A 14,744-nucleotide genomic window follows, 5' to 3' on the forward strand; every position below is an offset into this window, starting at 1 on the left:
CAATGGCAATCTATCCAGTGGTTGTAAAGATATTTTAGTGTTGACTAAAGTGTTGGACTGACCGGAGGACAGAGTGACGAGCAAGCCACTAGTGTAGTTAATAACACCAGATGTGACCAGAAAATGCTTCAGTATTTCAATATACTTTGTATTAAAGGCATGTGAAGGCACTGAATTTTGTGGCGACAAAGCTTTGCCATTTTGTGTCTGGCCTTTTACATATTGGCACTTAAACCTTTAAAATGCAGCACCTTCCCCTGATCAAAAAGGAAAGCTTGCACTTCATGATTCAGTGGTGCTGGAGAGAATTTCCCCCCAGGGCCTCGTTACCGGGGTTAATAAAAAAAAAAAAAAAAAAGGGAGCCGCCAACATCTCACTTGATTCCCCTCAAATAGTTTGTGTGCCCACTTACCATAAAATGTAATATGTGTGAACATATACAACCATTTAGAAGACATTATCAGGCAGGGGAGCAGCTTGGGATCAGGCAATTGAAACATAAAAATCAGTTTACAGCATCACACAATTTTCAAAAGAACATATTTTAACCATTATTTATTGTGGGATGTTTGTCCAAGCACAAATGACCTTATCAAATGTATTGTTACTGCTGTATAGTATTCACACCTGGGATACTGAGCCGTCACCGTATATCACCACTTTGATTTAAGATTTTTTTCTTTGTCAAATAAGAGGTTTAAAAAAAGAAACAACCAGATAGTGCCAGAGACCTTTTCTTTGGAATTACTGGAGTATTTAAACGTCTATGCAGCAAGATATTAGGGATGGGATCCTATTAGGGATGGGATCGTTGGCTTTAATCCAGAGTCTGAATAACCTTCTTGCTCTCCAATTAGAAATCACACTGTAGATATTGAATCTTTCACAGCATGTGTCTCTGTAAACCATCGTCAACGTGTAATATGATGAAGTAGGCGACCATTTAGGAAATGAACTGGCACATGGTTCATTTCTGAGCAGTCATGTTTCACCACTCATGACTTTACTGCAGTTCATTGTGTATTCATGGAATACCGTCGGGGCTGATTTTAGCATTTTTGCCAGAGTTTGATTGGTAACGATGAGTATCGTGTATTAGATTTAGGGCATTTTATTTCACTTTCACCCCTGGAAGCTGCCCAGTACAACCACAAGTTTGATCTGCTGGACACTGATCTACCAACCGATTTTAATGTTATATTGTGCATCCACAAGCGCTGGGAGCTGCTGTAACCACAGCCCAGGTTGCAACGACCAGAGGTAGCTTTCCACAGTGGGAATCCTTTCATGGTGGTCGACACTGTAAACCAGCACATAAATGACAATATATAAAATTTGTCTGAACAGCCATAATGCAACTCTAACAAAATATATGTTTTACCAGTGTATGAGCAGAGCCAGAAGGCTCTCCTCACACTCATCTGCTTTAAGTGGAAAGTTTTTCTGTGCTCATCTTAAATTCAACTTCGAGGTAGTTATTTACGAGCAGAATCTTGAGACATCGCTGCTATCGTTTTCGAAACCAGTTAGCGTCCAATATGCAAATGTTGTGTCCTGTTGAAGCTCCAGCACACAGACGCTGACGAAGGACTTTACAGAGAAGCATGAGGCATCTTGTGCCCAGCAGTCAAACTTTGAAAACAAAAACATATTTGCATATTCTGGCTCTCTTCAGTAATTGCTACACACAGGTAATAAAGTGATTTCTGATTACGGCAATGGACATTTTGTAGTTGATACGTAGAAGGAAAAAGCTATCTAGGCAATTTCCTAATGCAAAATACTTTATTTTTATTATTATACATATGAATTTATTGGAGATCGATTGTTTTAGCCATTGCTTTTATTCATTTCCCTCCAATGTGAAAAATACATTTGTGGACACTCGAGACCCAGCCAGGCTTTCAAAGAAGTGCCAATTCACTCAGACTCACTTATAAAGTCTCCACTGAAGGACACATGACCAGGAGGAAACTAGCTTAAAAGTGAAAGACAAGCAGTGACGTAATGTTTACTGATGATAAAAGTTTAAAGTCTCTGCACGTGGATATACTTTGATATCTTACAGATATGAAGCAAAATAGAGAGGGAGGAACACGTGCAGCTCTGTCAAATGCTTTGGGAAACGATCTGATGTAAGATACACATAACTGGTTGGAAACAGACCAGAGAAGGCAAAAACAATATGGTCCTGTCGTTTTCTACATCTTGATTTTAAAATACAAATGCTGCTTCAGATGAGCGATATTTAAGAAAACATTTGTCTTCTGCATGAACAATGACTGAAGTCTGACAGTCTTTTCAAGTACAAACTGTGGAGTCCATTCAACTTTCAACCTGATTTAAAAAACACACACACACGCGAGGTCAAAACCTAATCAGCCCTCATTGATCTGCTCTCAATGATCCAGAATAAAAGTCTTTGGAGGTTAAATTTATAACCCTGCAGGTGAGTCCTTGGGGCTGCCCCTCATGCCTGACACAGTTCCTTTGCTGGCCTTTATAATGAGGCTTTAAGCAGCGTGGCGACTGTAAATCTGCTACGCTAAGATTGCACTGGTCTGACTGAACCCGCACCTCACTAAATCTCACATCCAGGACCAGAGAATGATTTATAGTCCTCTTTTGAGCTGGGCAGCGTAAAGTCAGCAAATGACCGGGACAGTCGACTCATGTTTGCATTGGTTGGAGGAGAATTAGGCTCATGCACATCATGCACATGTGTATATCAGCATCATGGGGTCGTCTTACTGAGGATGCAACATGTGACATGACAATCCCATGGACTTCTCCTTTGAGTGCATTCAAAGTGCGTCTTTTCAGGCTTGCATGGAGATGCTGACTTCATATATTCAGATGTGAGGGGCAAGAGAGGTCAGAGAGATGAATATGGGTCATACTAGGCGCACTGGCTGCCTTTACTTCCCTAACAATAAGGCGTGTCCTCACCAAATCCATAAGCAAAAGTATATGTTTTAGAGAGAACAACCCTCCCTCCTCCATTTAAATCTACACTTTCTTTAAATGAATCAAAATAAGCCGTTCAGTGGTGTTTCCATAACATCTAAAAGCAGCTACTGAGTGTAAAGTTGCAGCAGCTGATGTCAGACCGTGCACAGGACCTGCAGGACTTGCTGGGGACGGAGAGAGCAGCGCGTCAGGACAGGCTGCTGCTCTGCGTTGTTGGGGCGTAAAGAGCCGTTTACCCAGAAGAGACCGGGGGGGATTTTACAGGGCGGATTGTTGCAAAGTAACCCCACCATGAGGCGACAGATCTCGCAAGTCGGTAGCCGTAATGATTTGTTCTTCAGGCATCAGCACCGTGCTGGTTAAGTGTCCAAAACCGCCAGCGCGTAAAGTCCGGCATGTCCGAGAGGAAGAGCGCTGAACACCGCAGCTCCGAGGCTTCGTCACTGGCAACTCCCGTGGATCAGATGGTGCCGAAAAAATGACTCGGGCTCTCCGCATCCTCGCTTACTTTCTCTCTCTGGTCCACAGTAAGTGTGTCTTTATTTCCTCAACGTGACTTAACCTACTGATTGTTGCTCTGGCATGTGTTCTTATCTGCGCTTCAACTCTAGATTTAATTGCGTAAAAGTGCCTTGATTGTCTTTCGTGTACCAAAGTCGGTTTGCAGCTGCAGCTTTTAGTGGCTCATTGGCTTAAACGATAATTTAAAAAATAATCAAGATTCCAAAACTCATTCCTTTCATTTCAAATCAACACAGTCATTTTTAAGAACAAAGTATAACATTTTGGATAAAATTACAAAACACGTGCGTTAATGGACAATTCCATACAATTCCAAGTTCAGCCTGAGATATGATACAACTGTGTTTAAACATGGTGTCATTGCAGTTTGATGAGTCAGTCCTGCTATCAAATGCGGCCCAATGTCACCAGATCAAGCAATCAGCACTCATGTGAAGGTTTGAGATATTTAGTGTGGGGTCACAACCAGAATAGAGAAACATGTAGGAAACCCTTCATATCAGTGAGATTCAAAGTTTACACAGGAAAGAGGAGTATATTCATAGCAAAGGTGTAAATCAGAGGGGGGGGGGGGGAACACAACCCCACCCTTACCTGGAGAAAATAGGCTATGGACCCCCCCTCCAGTATTTCAATGTAAGCACAATTATGTAGCTTTAACATTTTTAAAAGCCACAGTGACAACAGTGTTTTGCAAGCTGTTTTAATTTGAGCTAATGAGAGAAACCGCAGTGAAATGAAGTGTTCTTCAGTTGGCAGCAGGGTGTTTGTGAGATGTTTGTTGGCAGTGTCACAGCTCTACTTTTGGTGTGCACCCCCCCCCCCTTCAGTTGCTCTTGAGGAAATGTCATGTTTCAATTGTCCCCTCCAAAGCTGATATCACATTTCTTTTTGCCCCAAATGTGAGTATTTCAGTTGTGACATAAATCCTCACGTGTGACACAGAAACCGAGCTTCTTCTCCTTCTTTCTTCAACTTTTTTGGGGGCACTGTGTAGTTTTTAAGAAGAAGAATTTATTGTTTTTTTTTTTTTTTTTACTGTTTTATTTTGTTTATATGTGGCGGACCCTGCCACCTTTCTAGCGTCAACCTGTGTTCTGGGGACCATATTGTCCTCTGAGAACAGCTTGTTTATTCAGTTATGGAAAACATAAATATGTCTTAGTCTGTATTATTACCTTGTTCATATTATAAAGATTAAAATTCAGAGTTTGAATTGTCTTCTCTAAATCGACAAAGTGCCCATTTAAAGGGGGGCGAATAAGAAAACACAGAAGAATAATGGAATAAGAGGGGAAAAAATCCTCTCACCCAACCTTAGCCCTGTGTTTTGGCTCGTTCACACACTTGACTCTGCTTCCGTGTCTCCACCTGTATTGCATTTGGGTGGCGTTGTGTTTTTCAGTGTGAAGTATGCAGAGTGACCTTATCAACTCCACAATGGCTGAGTACCATTTCATTAACACGCCTGACCTCACACTCAATCAGCGTAATGTCAACACTTGTGAGAGACGCCGTTCATCTGCACACACACATACACCCACCGGTGGCGGTTCACGGCAGGTAATCACAAGTCCGGGTGACGTGCCTGTGGCCTTCACCTCTGGGGAGGGCAGAGCTTGTTTGACTCCGGTCTCCGAGGGCTTTGACAACACACCATCTGTTAATGAGTGCTGTGGAGGTCCCACCGCGTTGGATTGGGACCGCAGCCAAATGACTGACAAAGGGCACAGTCGCGGCGCTGACCCACTGGGCTCGACCGTCGGGTTCGCCGCGGCCCGCGGAGCTCCAGGGGCCTGCGGGCCGATAATGACACACACAGTTTGGTTCTGAGCAAGAGGAGAGGCACTGGAGATGAAAGTGTGGCTACACAGCATCATCACACAGCTTCATGAGACGAATCTGCAGCCATGAATATCACTCTGCACAATATTGACAACGGCAGCGATTCTTCTCCAACGGGCCCATCAGTAAGAGTCTCGGCTCGTAGGCGCGTTTCTCGTGAGTAAGTCGACTCAGCTACTCCCGACCATGTGGAAGCCATCAATAACCGGCTTGCATGTAAAGAAAATGGAAGAGGTGGCGCCACATGTATTCATTCCGCTCCAGTTGAGAAGCGCCGATCATCAGTTTCAATCAGGCCCGTCTTCACCCCTGACACGAGCGTCGTTTATCAGGGACGGAGGGGGAAGGAGGTGGGCTGTTTGCATTCACAGCTTATTCTCAATTTAGGAGATGCATCCAGTGGTTCGGCTTAAAGGCAAAAGCAGAGTTATTAACATGCTGTGGAAATATCTGCCCTCATCCCAAATGTGATTACTTATTTGGAAATGTCTTTGGGGCGTTCATAACATTTCAATGTAATTTCAGCAACACAGACATCACTGGCTGTCTTAATTGTATGCTGCTGTTTCCCGCAGGATGTTGGGAAAAGTTGTGCGTGCAGTTAGTATGAAGCAGCTCTGTAACATCCACAAAAGCTCAACAACTAAACCGGTCCCTGTCCACATGTAGCCCTCTATAAAGCAGGAAGTAGCACATGCACCTAATTATATAATGGAGGAGAAAGTAAGTGTGGTGGAGTAATGTGGTCTCCAGTCTTTATGTCGTTGACCATGAGCTCATGTGTAGTAATGAACCAACAGTTAACACCTAACCTTAATGACACAGTGACATAAAAAGGAAATACTGATTCAGTTTTTTTTTATGTGTCAGTAGTCCTCTACTGCTCTTTATCACCATTTGCTAAGCCACGCCCGTTTTGAGTTATCCAATCACAAATAATCTCTTGTGATTACACCCTCCAACTTCCACGTCACTGTGTCCATAAACTTACCCTATTAATACTGTAGGTGTTCATCAACATCAGCACTGAATGCAGTTTGAAGGTTTTGCTATATTGTCCACAATCGACATTCTGTCTGGCAATAACGGCAGTTCACCAAAATAACATTTTGCTTGAAAAAGTTACGTAAATTATATATTTTGCATTAAAATAAGTGTTAAATAGCTCTTTATTCCGACACTGTTATAGAGTGTGGAGTCAGTAACCCATGTCTCTCCTCCCCTGCTCATGCACTAAAAAGAGAAAACACATTTTCTGGTAGCCTAGCCAGCTTTATCCAATCAGGAGAGAGAACTTCAGAAAGAGGCGGTCCAGTCTGAGAGCAGGATCCTCCTGTTCGTTACCTACACCAGCACTGGCGGAACAGGTGATCTACCAATTCCAGCACTCCCAATGACTGCTTGTACAACCAAACAGGCCGAGTGATGAAAAACTCTTGAAGAAAGGAAAGAGGCAAAGAAAGCTAGCTTGAGTACACCTTGTTTTTACATTGCTGTGATGGCTTCTCACTTCTTAATCCCCAGATTGGCCATGGTGGAAAAAACCCACTGCAGCAGCTACACTCAGCCAATGGCATCTCACTCAGTGCTTTCCAGACAGCTCCATCCTCAATTTGAAAAAATACTTCAATGTGACAGCTGAATATAGTAGCCTCAAACAACCAACTCAGCAGTTTTAAGAAACCGGTTATGTAAAATAGGTGGAGCCAGTCTGTAACTGTTAGTCCCTAATGGATTAAAGTTTGGAGAATATCAGCATGTTAAATGAAAACAAGAAGCATGGAAGTGATGGTCCAATATCTGAACACCTCAGTGTCTTCCTACAGCATCAAAATCACAGCGTGTCCATATTTGACTCTGATTTAATGTTCCTAAGGTTTTGTCATGACTATACATTTGAGGTGTGCTGTACCTGTGCATAGAAATAATCATTGAATTAAACTGTGTCACCAGGTAGCAGCTGTGCTGACTCAGAGGAGCGTCTCATGAACTATCTGCTGGGAACGCAACGCTACAACCCGCTCATCCGCCCGGCGGTCAACAGGACCGAGAGGGTCACGGTGAAGCTGCAGGTGTCTCTGGCTCAGCTCATCAGCGTGGTAAGGCGACCAAAAATACTCCTGCCCACCGCGAAGGATATGTGTGTGTACTTATTTATGATTGAGGGTAAAGAATATGTGTGAGGGGGAGACAGAGAGGGGGAACAGAGAGTGGATGATAGAAGAAGACAAGGGGGAGAGAGCCACAAAAGCTTTGATAAGGCAGTTAATTACAAACCGGCCTGCGCAGAGCGACCGTAGCTCTGAGAGAATGGATGAAGTGGAGGATAGATGTGGTCAGCTGTGATCTCTGCCTCTGTCATGTCCAGATTGAAACTTCAGCACATTGGATTAAAAGGGGCCATAAAGCTGTTTTAGCCACAGTGATAGAGGCTCCTCTCTGATTTACAGTGGCGGCTCCTCCCAGCTGCAGACTCAGGCAGCGAGGGCCCATTCACGGCCTTCACTTTATGAGCGTGCATTGTATCCTTCGCCGTAATTGGCATTTGGTATCGCTTTAAGTGGACGTGTTATGTCACTTGCAGTGCGACCACAATGCCACCAACAAACATGTTAACAGGCAATTTGTGGAGTAATTAACTGCATGTATTTGTGACCCCAGTTCAAGATAGATGCCAGAGTAAAGATGACAGTAACCCGGGAGCTTGATCTAAACACTGTTCACATCCGCTGTCGTAGTCATTGAGTCATCTGTGTTTGTGCATTAAAAACTGTCCTAAAAGTCATTTCCACCTCGCTTGTACATTTCCAGAATGAAAGAGAGCAGATCATGACTACAAACGTCTGGCTCACTCAGGTAAGTGTGATGAAGCTCAGAGTCATATACTCTCACTCAGCCTCCGTGTCGCGAAATGTCCTTTCCCCCCGTGAACTTGAATTAAACCATATCCATTCCTCTTCTCTCAATGTGGAACAAACTGCCTCTGTAATTGGGATCATATTCCACTGATAATGAAGCATGTAATTGGAAATGAGCCGGTCTTGACGGCCACCTCTCTCTTGTCTGCCCAGCACTGGGTGGATTACAGGCTATCGTGGAACCCTGCAGAGTACGAAGGTATCGACAAACTGCGCATTCCCTCCAGACACATCTGGCTCCCGGATATTGTCCTGTACAACAAGTAAGCCTCAGTGGAATGTCATATTTTCATAAAGATGTGTGTGCCAGCAGGTTTTCACTCTCACAAGTGCATCAAATACGGCACGCTTGGTCAGAGGCCATACGCTTCTTAGTATGGCGCCGTAGCATAACTTCTGGCAGCTTCTGGGGCATGAATGTATACTGAGGCGCATGAAGCAGAAAAAACTCGACTTTGCGGGTATGAAAATGATGTTTCGCTACCCATAGAGCGCCCGCACCGGAGACAGACAGTTTTTTAAGTAGCTTTACATTAATTACAGTCCCAAAGTAATAAAATATCACAATTTATTTAAAATGTTTGTCAGTTCCTTTACTTTGGACAGGGCGTCGCAGATTTATTATTGCTTATCCGTCCACGGAGCCTTGCAAGTGCAAAACTGATGCTACAGGGGTTCGCATTGTCTTAATTTGAAGCTTAAGGCCGCTGATCAAGCTGCTGTATTTGAGGTGGGATGTACTATGTGTAAAGTTAGCGTTAAAAATGTAAACAGAAAATTACTCTTTTAAACAGCCTGTCTCTGTTCTCTCTGTAAGGTTCAACCTATACTTTGGACGGGAACAGGAAACTCTTACAGCCAGACGTTTGAGAATTAGGATTTTTTTTGTTCTGTCTAACATCTTTCTCAACAGACTCTCCGAAGCCTCTGCAGAGTGTATAAATGATGAAGGTTTCAGTCTGTCCTCTGTGGATTTTGATGTTGATATTGATTTGACTGTCCTTGTACCAAAAAAGCTTTCCTTCTTATCTATGATTGCAAGTTTGATAACACGAGCCTCAAGTTCCTCTGTCTTCCTTCCTCGTAGCGCCGATGGCACCTACGAGGTCACAGTCTTCACCAACGCCATCGTCCTTTTCAATGGCAGCATCAACTGGCTTCCTCCGGCCATCTACAAAAGCGCCTGTAAGATCGAGGTCAAGCACTTTCCCTTCGACCAGCAGAACTGCACCCTCAAGTTCCGCTCCTGGACGTACGACCACACTGAGATCGACCTGATCTTGAAGTCAAATGTGGCTAGCATGGATGATTTTACTCCGAGCGGCGAGTGGGACATCTTGGCGCTGCCGGGCAGACGGACTGTCAACCCTCTGGATCCCACCTACGTGGACCTCACGTATGACTTCATCATCAAGAGGAAGCCGCTTTTCTACACCATCAACCTGATCATCCCCTGTGTTTTGATCACGTCTCTGGCCATCCTGGTCTTCTACTTACCTTCCGACTGCGGGGAGAAGATGACCCTCTGCATCTCCGTCCTCTTGGCTCTCACTGTGTTCCTGCTTTTGATCTCAAAGATTGTCCCTCCCACCTCGCTGGATGTGCCCCTGATTGGCAAGTACCTGATGTTCACCATGGTGCTGGTGACCTTCTCCATCATCACCAGTGTGTGCGTGCTCAACGTGCACCACCGCTCTCCCAGCACCCACACCATGCCTTCATGGGTCAAGCTGATATTTCTTGTCAAACTGCCTGCCCTACTCTTCATGAGGCGCCCCAGCAATAACTCTGCTCGCCAGAGACTTCGCCAGCAGCGGTGTCTACGGGCCAGGAGAGCCATTTTGGGCTTGGGTTACCCAGTTGCATCCAAAGCAGGTATCACCATGTCGTCCTCTGCCCTGCTGTCTTCCGACTCCGCCTTCTCCACCCCAGGACACAAAAATATAGCTCCTCTGCTAAACTGCAGCTACTCCAACAGGAAAGGGGACTTGCGCTCCAACGATTACCTCCCCAGTGGCCTGAATTCTACTCAGGACTTCCAGCAGAGAATCACCTCAGAATGGGCTGCTGACGTCCAGGAGGCTGTGAACGGGGTGCGCTTCGTGGCTGAGCACATGATGGGAGATGATGATGATCAGAGTGTACGTATACACACATAAACCAAATGTTTTATTGCATTGCAGTGATACCAGACTAACGTTCGTCACCACTGTCCTGGCACCATCCTGCAAAACGTTTTTAAGCGTCCAGAAGTGAATGTTAACCTCCCAAAAATCTAAATGTTGTTTCTTTACTTTGTTGATATCTACGAGTTGTTAGCTAAATGTTTTGGCATTCAAAGTACATTTGCCTCCAAACTGTACTCACTCAAAGTACATTTATTTACAGTAAACTTATTATGTCAAATTAAACTGCAGTTCACTGTTTAACTGTTCATGTGTCACCGAACAGAAACGCTCAGTCCTGTTGTGTGTTTAGTTCTGTTGTAAGCTGATTGCTCCATTAGCCAGAAACACTGCAGGACTTTGCAGCTAAAAAAAACTCTCCTTTTCCACTGATTCTGTGTTCTCAGTGTAGGAAAAAATCGGATGCTTGATAGTGATTTTAATGCACTGAGCAGCTAGCCAGTAATAGTACGCTTACTACTGTATACTAACAGCATTAGACAACATGCTCCATTGTCGTTATTGTCAGTGTGGTTTGTGATTTGCAAAAAATAGTCATACAAATATACCTACAAAAATCCCTTTAATTCCTGGGAGGATCTCAAACAAATGTTCTACTGACAACAGGACACAGTCAGTGGATCTTATATCTGAGGAATAAGGTGGCTGTACTTTTAAGTTACACAATTTAAATACATTTTAAAATAGTAAGCACAAAATTAATTAATTAATCGTAATATCATGCATAGCACTTTTTACTGTATGATGGTAAGACAATAATTAGTGCCAGGTTTGAAGCCAGGAATAAGAATGCGTGGTTCATAAACAATTACTGTAGCTTCAGTCTGCAAATATATATATATATATATATAATTTTTTTGTATATATATGTATATTTATTTTTACATATGCAGTAAACAAACTAAAAATGTGTTTGTTTGTGAGTTTCAGAAATACTAGTAAGTGTATTTTTTAACTCACGAGCAAGCTGTTTCTTCCCAATCGCTGTCTTTATGCAACCCAATGAGAATCATACAGCTTATTAGGTATTCACAAAAAAAAAGGCTTCTAATCAGGCTCCACTGTCAGAGCGCCTCCTCTTCCATCTGTCCTGATCCTGATAAACTGGATCAAAGGTGTTTGCATTGACCCATGAGGTGCAGGAAGGAATACCACTAACCTTAAGTAGTGACTGTGGCTGACTGTGACCCAGAAAATTGAAGACATACTTCAGCCAAATCAATCGTTTTCTCTGATAAATCAATAAAGGAGGGAGGAAACCAGGAATGAGAAATTAGTCATTTCACAAACTACCCATGGCAGCACTGAAAATGGGGTGAAAGGGTCAGTAGCTGTTTTAAGTTTAGGTCTCAGCAAAATGGACACAGTCCTTAGACGTTCCTGTTCAAATATTATTATATTATTATTATCCAAAGAATAAGCTCTGAATGTTCCAGTTCAATCCAAATGTAAGCAAAGACAATGATGTATGGAAGACATCAGGGTTTTTATAGTTTGTTTCTTACACGCATTCATTCACTCAGCTGCACTCTCTGCCCCCGAGTGGCGGCTCAGAGACGTGGCAGCATCCACAGACAACACGCTGACACAAGGATCACTGCAGTGCTGTTGTTTTATGACAATAAATCCCTGTTGTTGTGACAAAAACATGCACGCTGACAAATTCAAATCTGCTTTTCCCGTACGCTCGCAGGTGATCGAGGACTGGAAGTACGTGGCCATGGTGGTGGATCGTATGTTCCTGTGGATCTTTGTGATAGTGTGTGTGGTGGGCACCCTGGGCTTATTCCTCCAGCCTGTCTTCCAGACTCAGATCATTCCCAACCAGCAGCCCAGCTCAGAAACACCTCGCATATGATGATTAACCAGTAAAACACAGGGTTTTAATTTTTTTCAGCGATAGAGCTGTTAGGATAAGCATTTCTTATAAGCGGATACAGGCCAGTAGTAGTTGCAAAGTCTGTGCCAAACCCCACCGATGAGGCACTTGAGAGGGTTAAGCCAGAGAAAAGAGTACGTGCAACCTCTCACCATGCACATCACGAAACAGAGATGATGTTTGTGCGAGACAGAAAACAGATAAAACGTCTCCTTCTAATCAAAACCATGTGGTCGACAGCAATACAATATTTTGAGGAAATTGAGCGTCCGCAGGGACCTAATGTGGCGTCACTGCAGATCATTTCCCTTCGTGTCTCCAAAGGACAGCTGCAGAACTGGACTGAATACACCTTTCACTGCGCTAAAGTAAGCCGAACTGTTACAGGAATATATGACAGATGTATGAGGAGAACATCAGTCAGACGCTGTTTGACTCCTTTTCTTGTGTTTATGTTACCGAAATGTGATGTGCGATTAAAGAACGATTAATAAAGCTAAACGTGTGTCCTCTTTCAGTTTGATTAAATGTATGAAACCCCCAACAAAATCTTAAAGTTGTCAGGGTCTTGCCAAAGTGCTCAGTTAATCTGTGTTGCCGGCGATAAAGTTTATCCTCAGAGCCAATACGTCAGCTGAAGATGTGCCAATTAAGGCATTTCATCACATAGATAAGACAGCTGTTCACTTGCAATGTGAGAATGTGTGAGCAAGCAAAAAAATATGTTGATACAACAAAACCGGAGACGGACCCCGAGGACCGGTACTTTTGCCGTGGTCAAAGGCCTGGACCCCCAACGAACAAATCCTTTCAACAAAGATCTGTATGAAGACTTAAAGGGTAACTCCACTAATTTCACACATAAAAGGGATAGTTGAGGTCTTTTAATGTGGGGGTGTATGAGGTACTTAACCCGAGTCAGTGTATGTGTGGAAGTGAAGCAGAGCATCACACTGCTGTTAACAGAACTGACAGCAAGACGTATTTAGCCACATTAAAAAAGGCACACCTAGCATTATATGTATATCTGTTGAGTGCACGCTATAGTTCAAACATTTTTGGCGCTTTACATTGCCGTCAGACAGCCACTGAAACAGCTGATCTACGGTGTAATACAGTGAGCAGCAGGAATACAGACGTTGTACAGTTGAGTGAATGTAGTGCCAAAGGAAAAGACTGTCAGTCGGCAATGTCAAGCACCAAAAGTGTTCAAAATATAACAGATATATAAACCTTTAAGTAAGCTCCTTACACAAGAAGACCAGAAGACCTGAACTATCACTTTAAAGAGTGTTTACATATTGGGGAGTATTTCTACATATGAGGAAAAAGCAGTATAAAGCCTTTTGTGGCTCCAGAGGAAGCGAAATTGCCTCCAGTGATGTCACTCAGTGGCTAAATTGCATTGTGGGAAATGTAGGCACCAGGCTTGTAAAGAAGGAAGAAGAATATGTCAAGTAAAAAAAAGGTGATATCTCTGAATTGGCTGTAAATAAGTCCATCACAGTTATAGTAGGCCACTTTTCAAAACCTGTTGCCTACAGTACCCACGATGCAACTCAGCCAGATTGACATCACTCGAAGTAATCTATCAGACTAGATGCAGCTTTCATCTGGAGGCACAAAACAGTCTATACTACTTTTTCCACATGTGCAGTTGTGCTCCCTTAGACCTGTAAGCACACATTAAAGTGTAAAAAATGTGGAGTTGCCCTTTAAATCTCTGAAGGGAATGAAAAATAACTGTGCTCCAGACACTGTAATCTCATGACCACCCATTTGTGCCTTTACACGAGAAATGATCTCTGTTAAGTGCTTATTTGTACAGACGGGTGGATGCAGGCACACACATTAACGACGCATCACAAAGCACACAAACACACGCTGAACCGAGCCTTCACCCACACACACACACACACACACACACACACACAGTTACTGCTCAATAAACAGTGCTGAGTGGGCTCGTTAGAGATTCTGCAGACTGTTGGTTCTTTTGTGAGGCCTTCATTTAAATCAAGGGATAGCAATCAGCATCTGTGTTAATGGCCAGACTCGCTTCACTTTAATCTCTGTTCACAGTTTTTGAAGCTCTTTCGAGGCTTCTACATCCACCTGTTAGCTTCCTGTCATCAGTGAAGCGAGACGGCGCAGAGCCAGAGCGTACCCATCAACAGCTCGTCATCTGTTTCAGTCCAAACAGAGTGGGAGGCGTCGTCGGTCAACGCTCGGTGGAAGGTCCCATAAATCACGAGCCTCATGTCAGCGGCCTTTTGTCATTAGTCTCCAATAAGAGATGCATGGAAAACACATTGCTCTGAGAATTGTACTGCCACATAAACAAGCACTACCAACAAAGATCTCAGATAATATTCTCCTTTACAATGAGAGGATTTGGTGGACATTAGATTATTTGTTTGTCT

General features: G+C 43.5%; 1 protein-coding gene across 1 annotated transcript; it reads left to right on the top strand.

The window, feature by feature from the left end:
* Window positions 1–3,062: 3,062 nt before the first annotated feature.
* Window positions 3,063–12,800, top strand: chrnb4 (cholinergic receptor, nicotinic, beta 4 (neuronal)). The gene is given in 7 exon segments (XM_030413613.1): window positions 3,063–3,424; window positions 3,427–3,498; window positions 7,292–7,437; window positions 8,150–8,194; window positions 8,410–8,519; window positions 9,344–10,397; window positions 12,136–12,800. Coding segments are annotated over 7 exon segments (1,650 nt in total). The 5' UTR covers window positions 3,063–3,366; the 3' UTR covers window positions 12,301–12,800.
* Window positions 12,801–14,744: the final 1,944 nt, after the last annotated feature.

This window comes from Sparus aurata, chromosome 4 (genome assembly GCF_900880675.1).
Source record: "Sparus aurata chromosome 4, fSpaAur1.1, whole genome shotgun sequence".
NCBI lineage: Eukaryota > Metazoa > Chordata > Actinopteri > Spariformes > Sparidae > Sparus > Sparus aurata.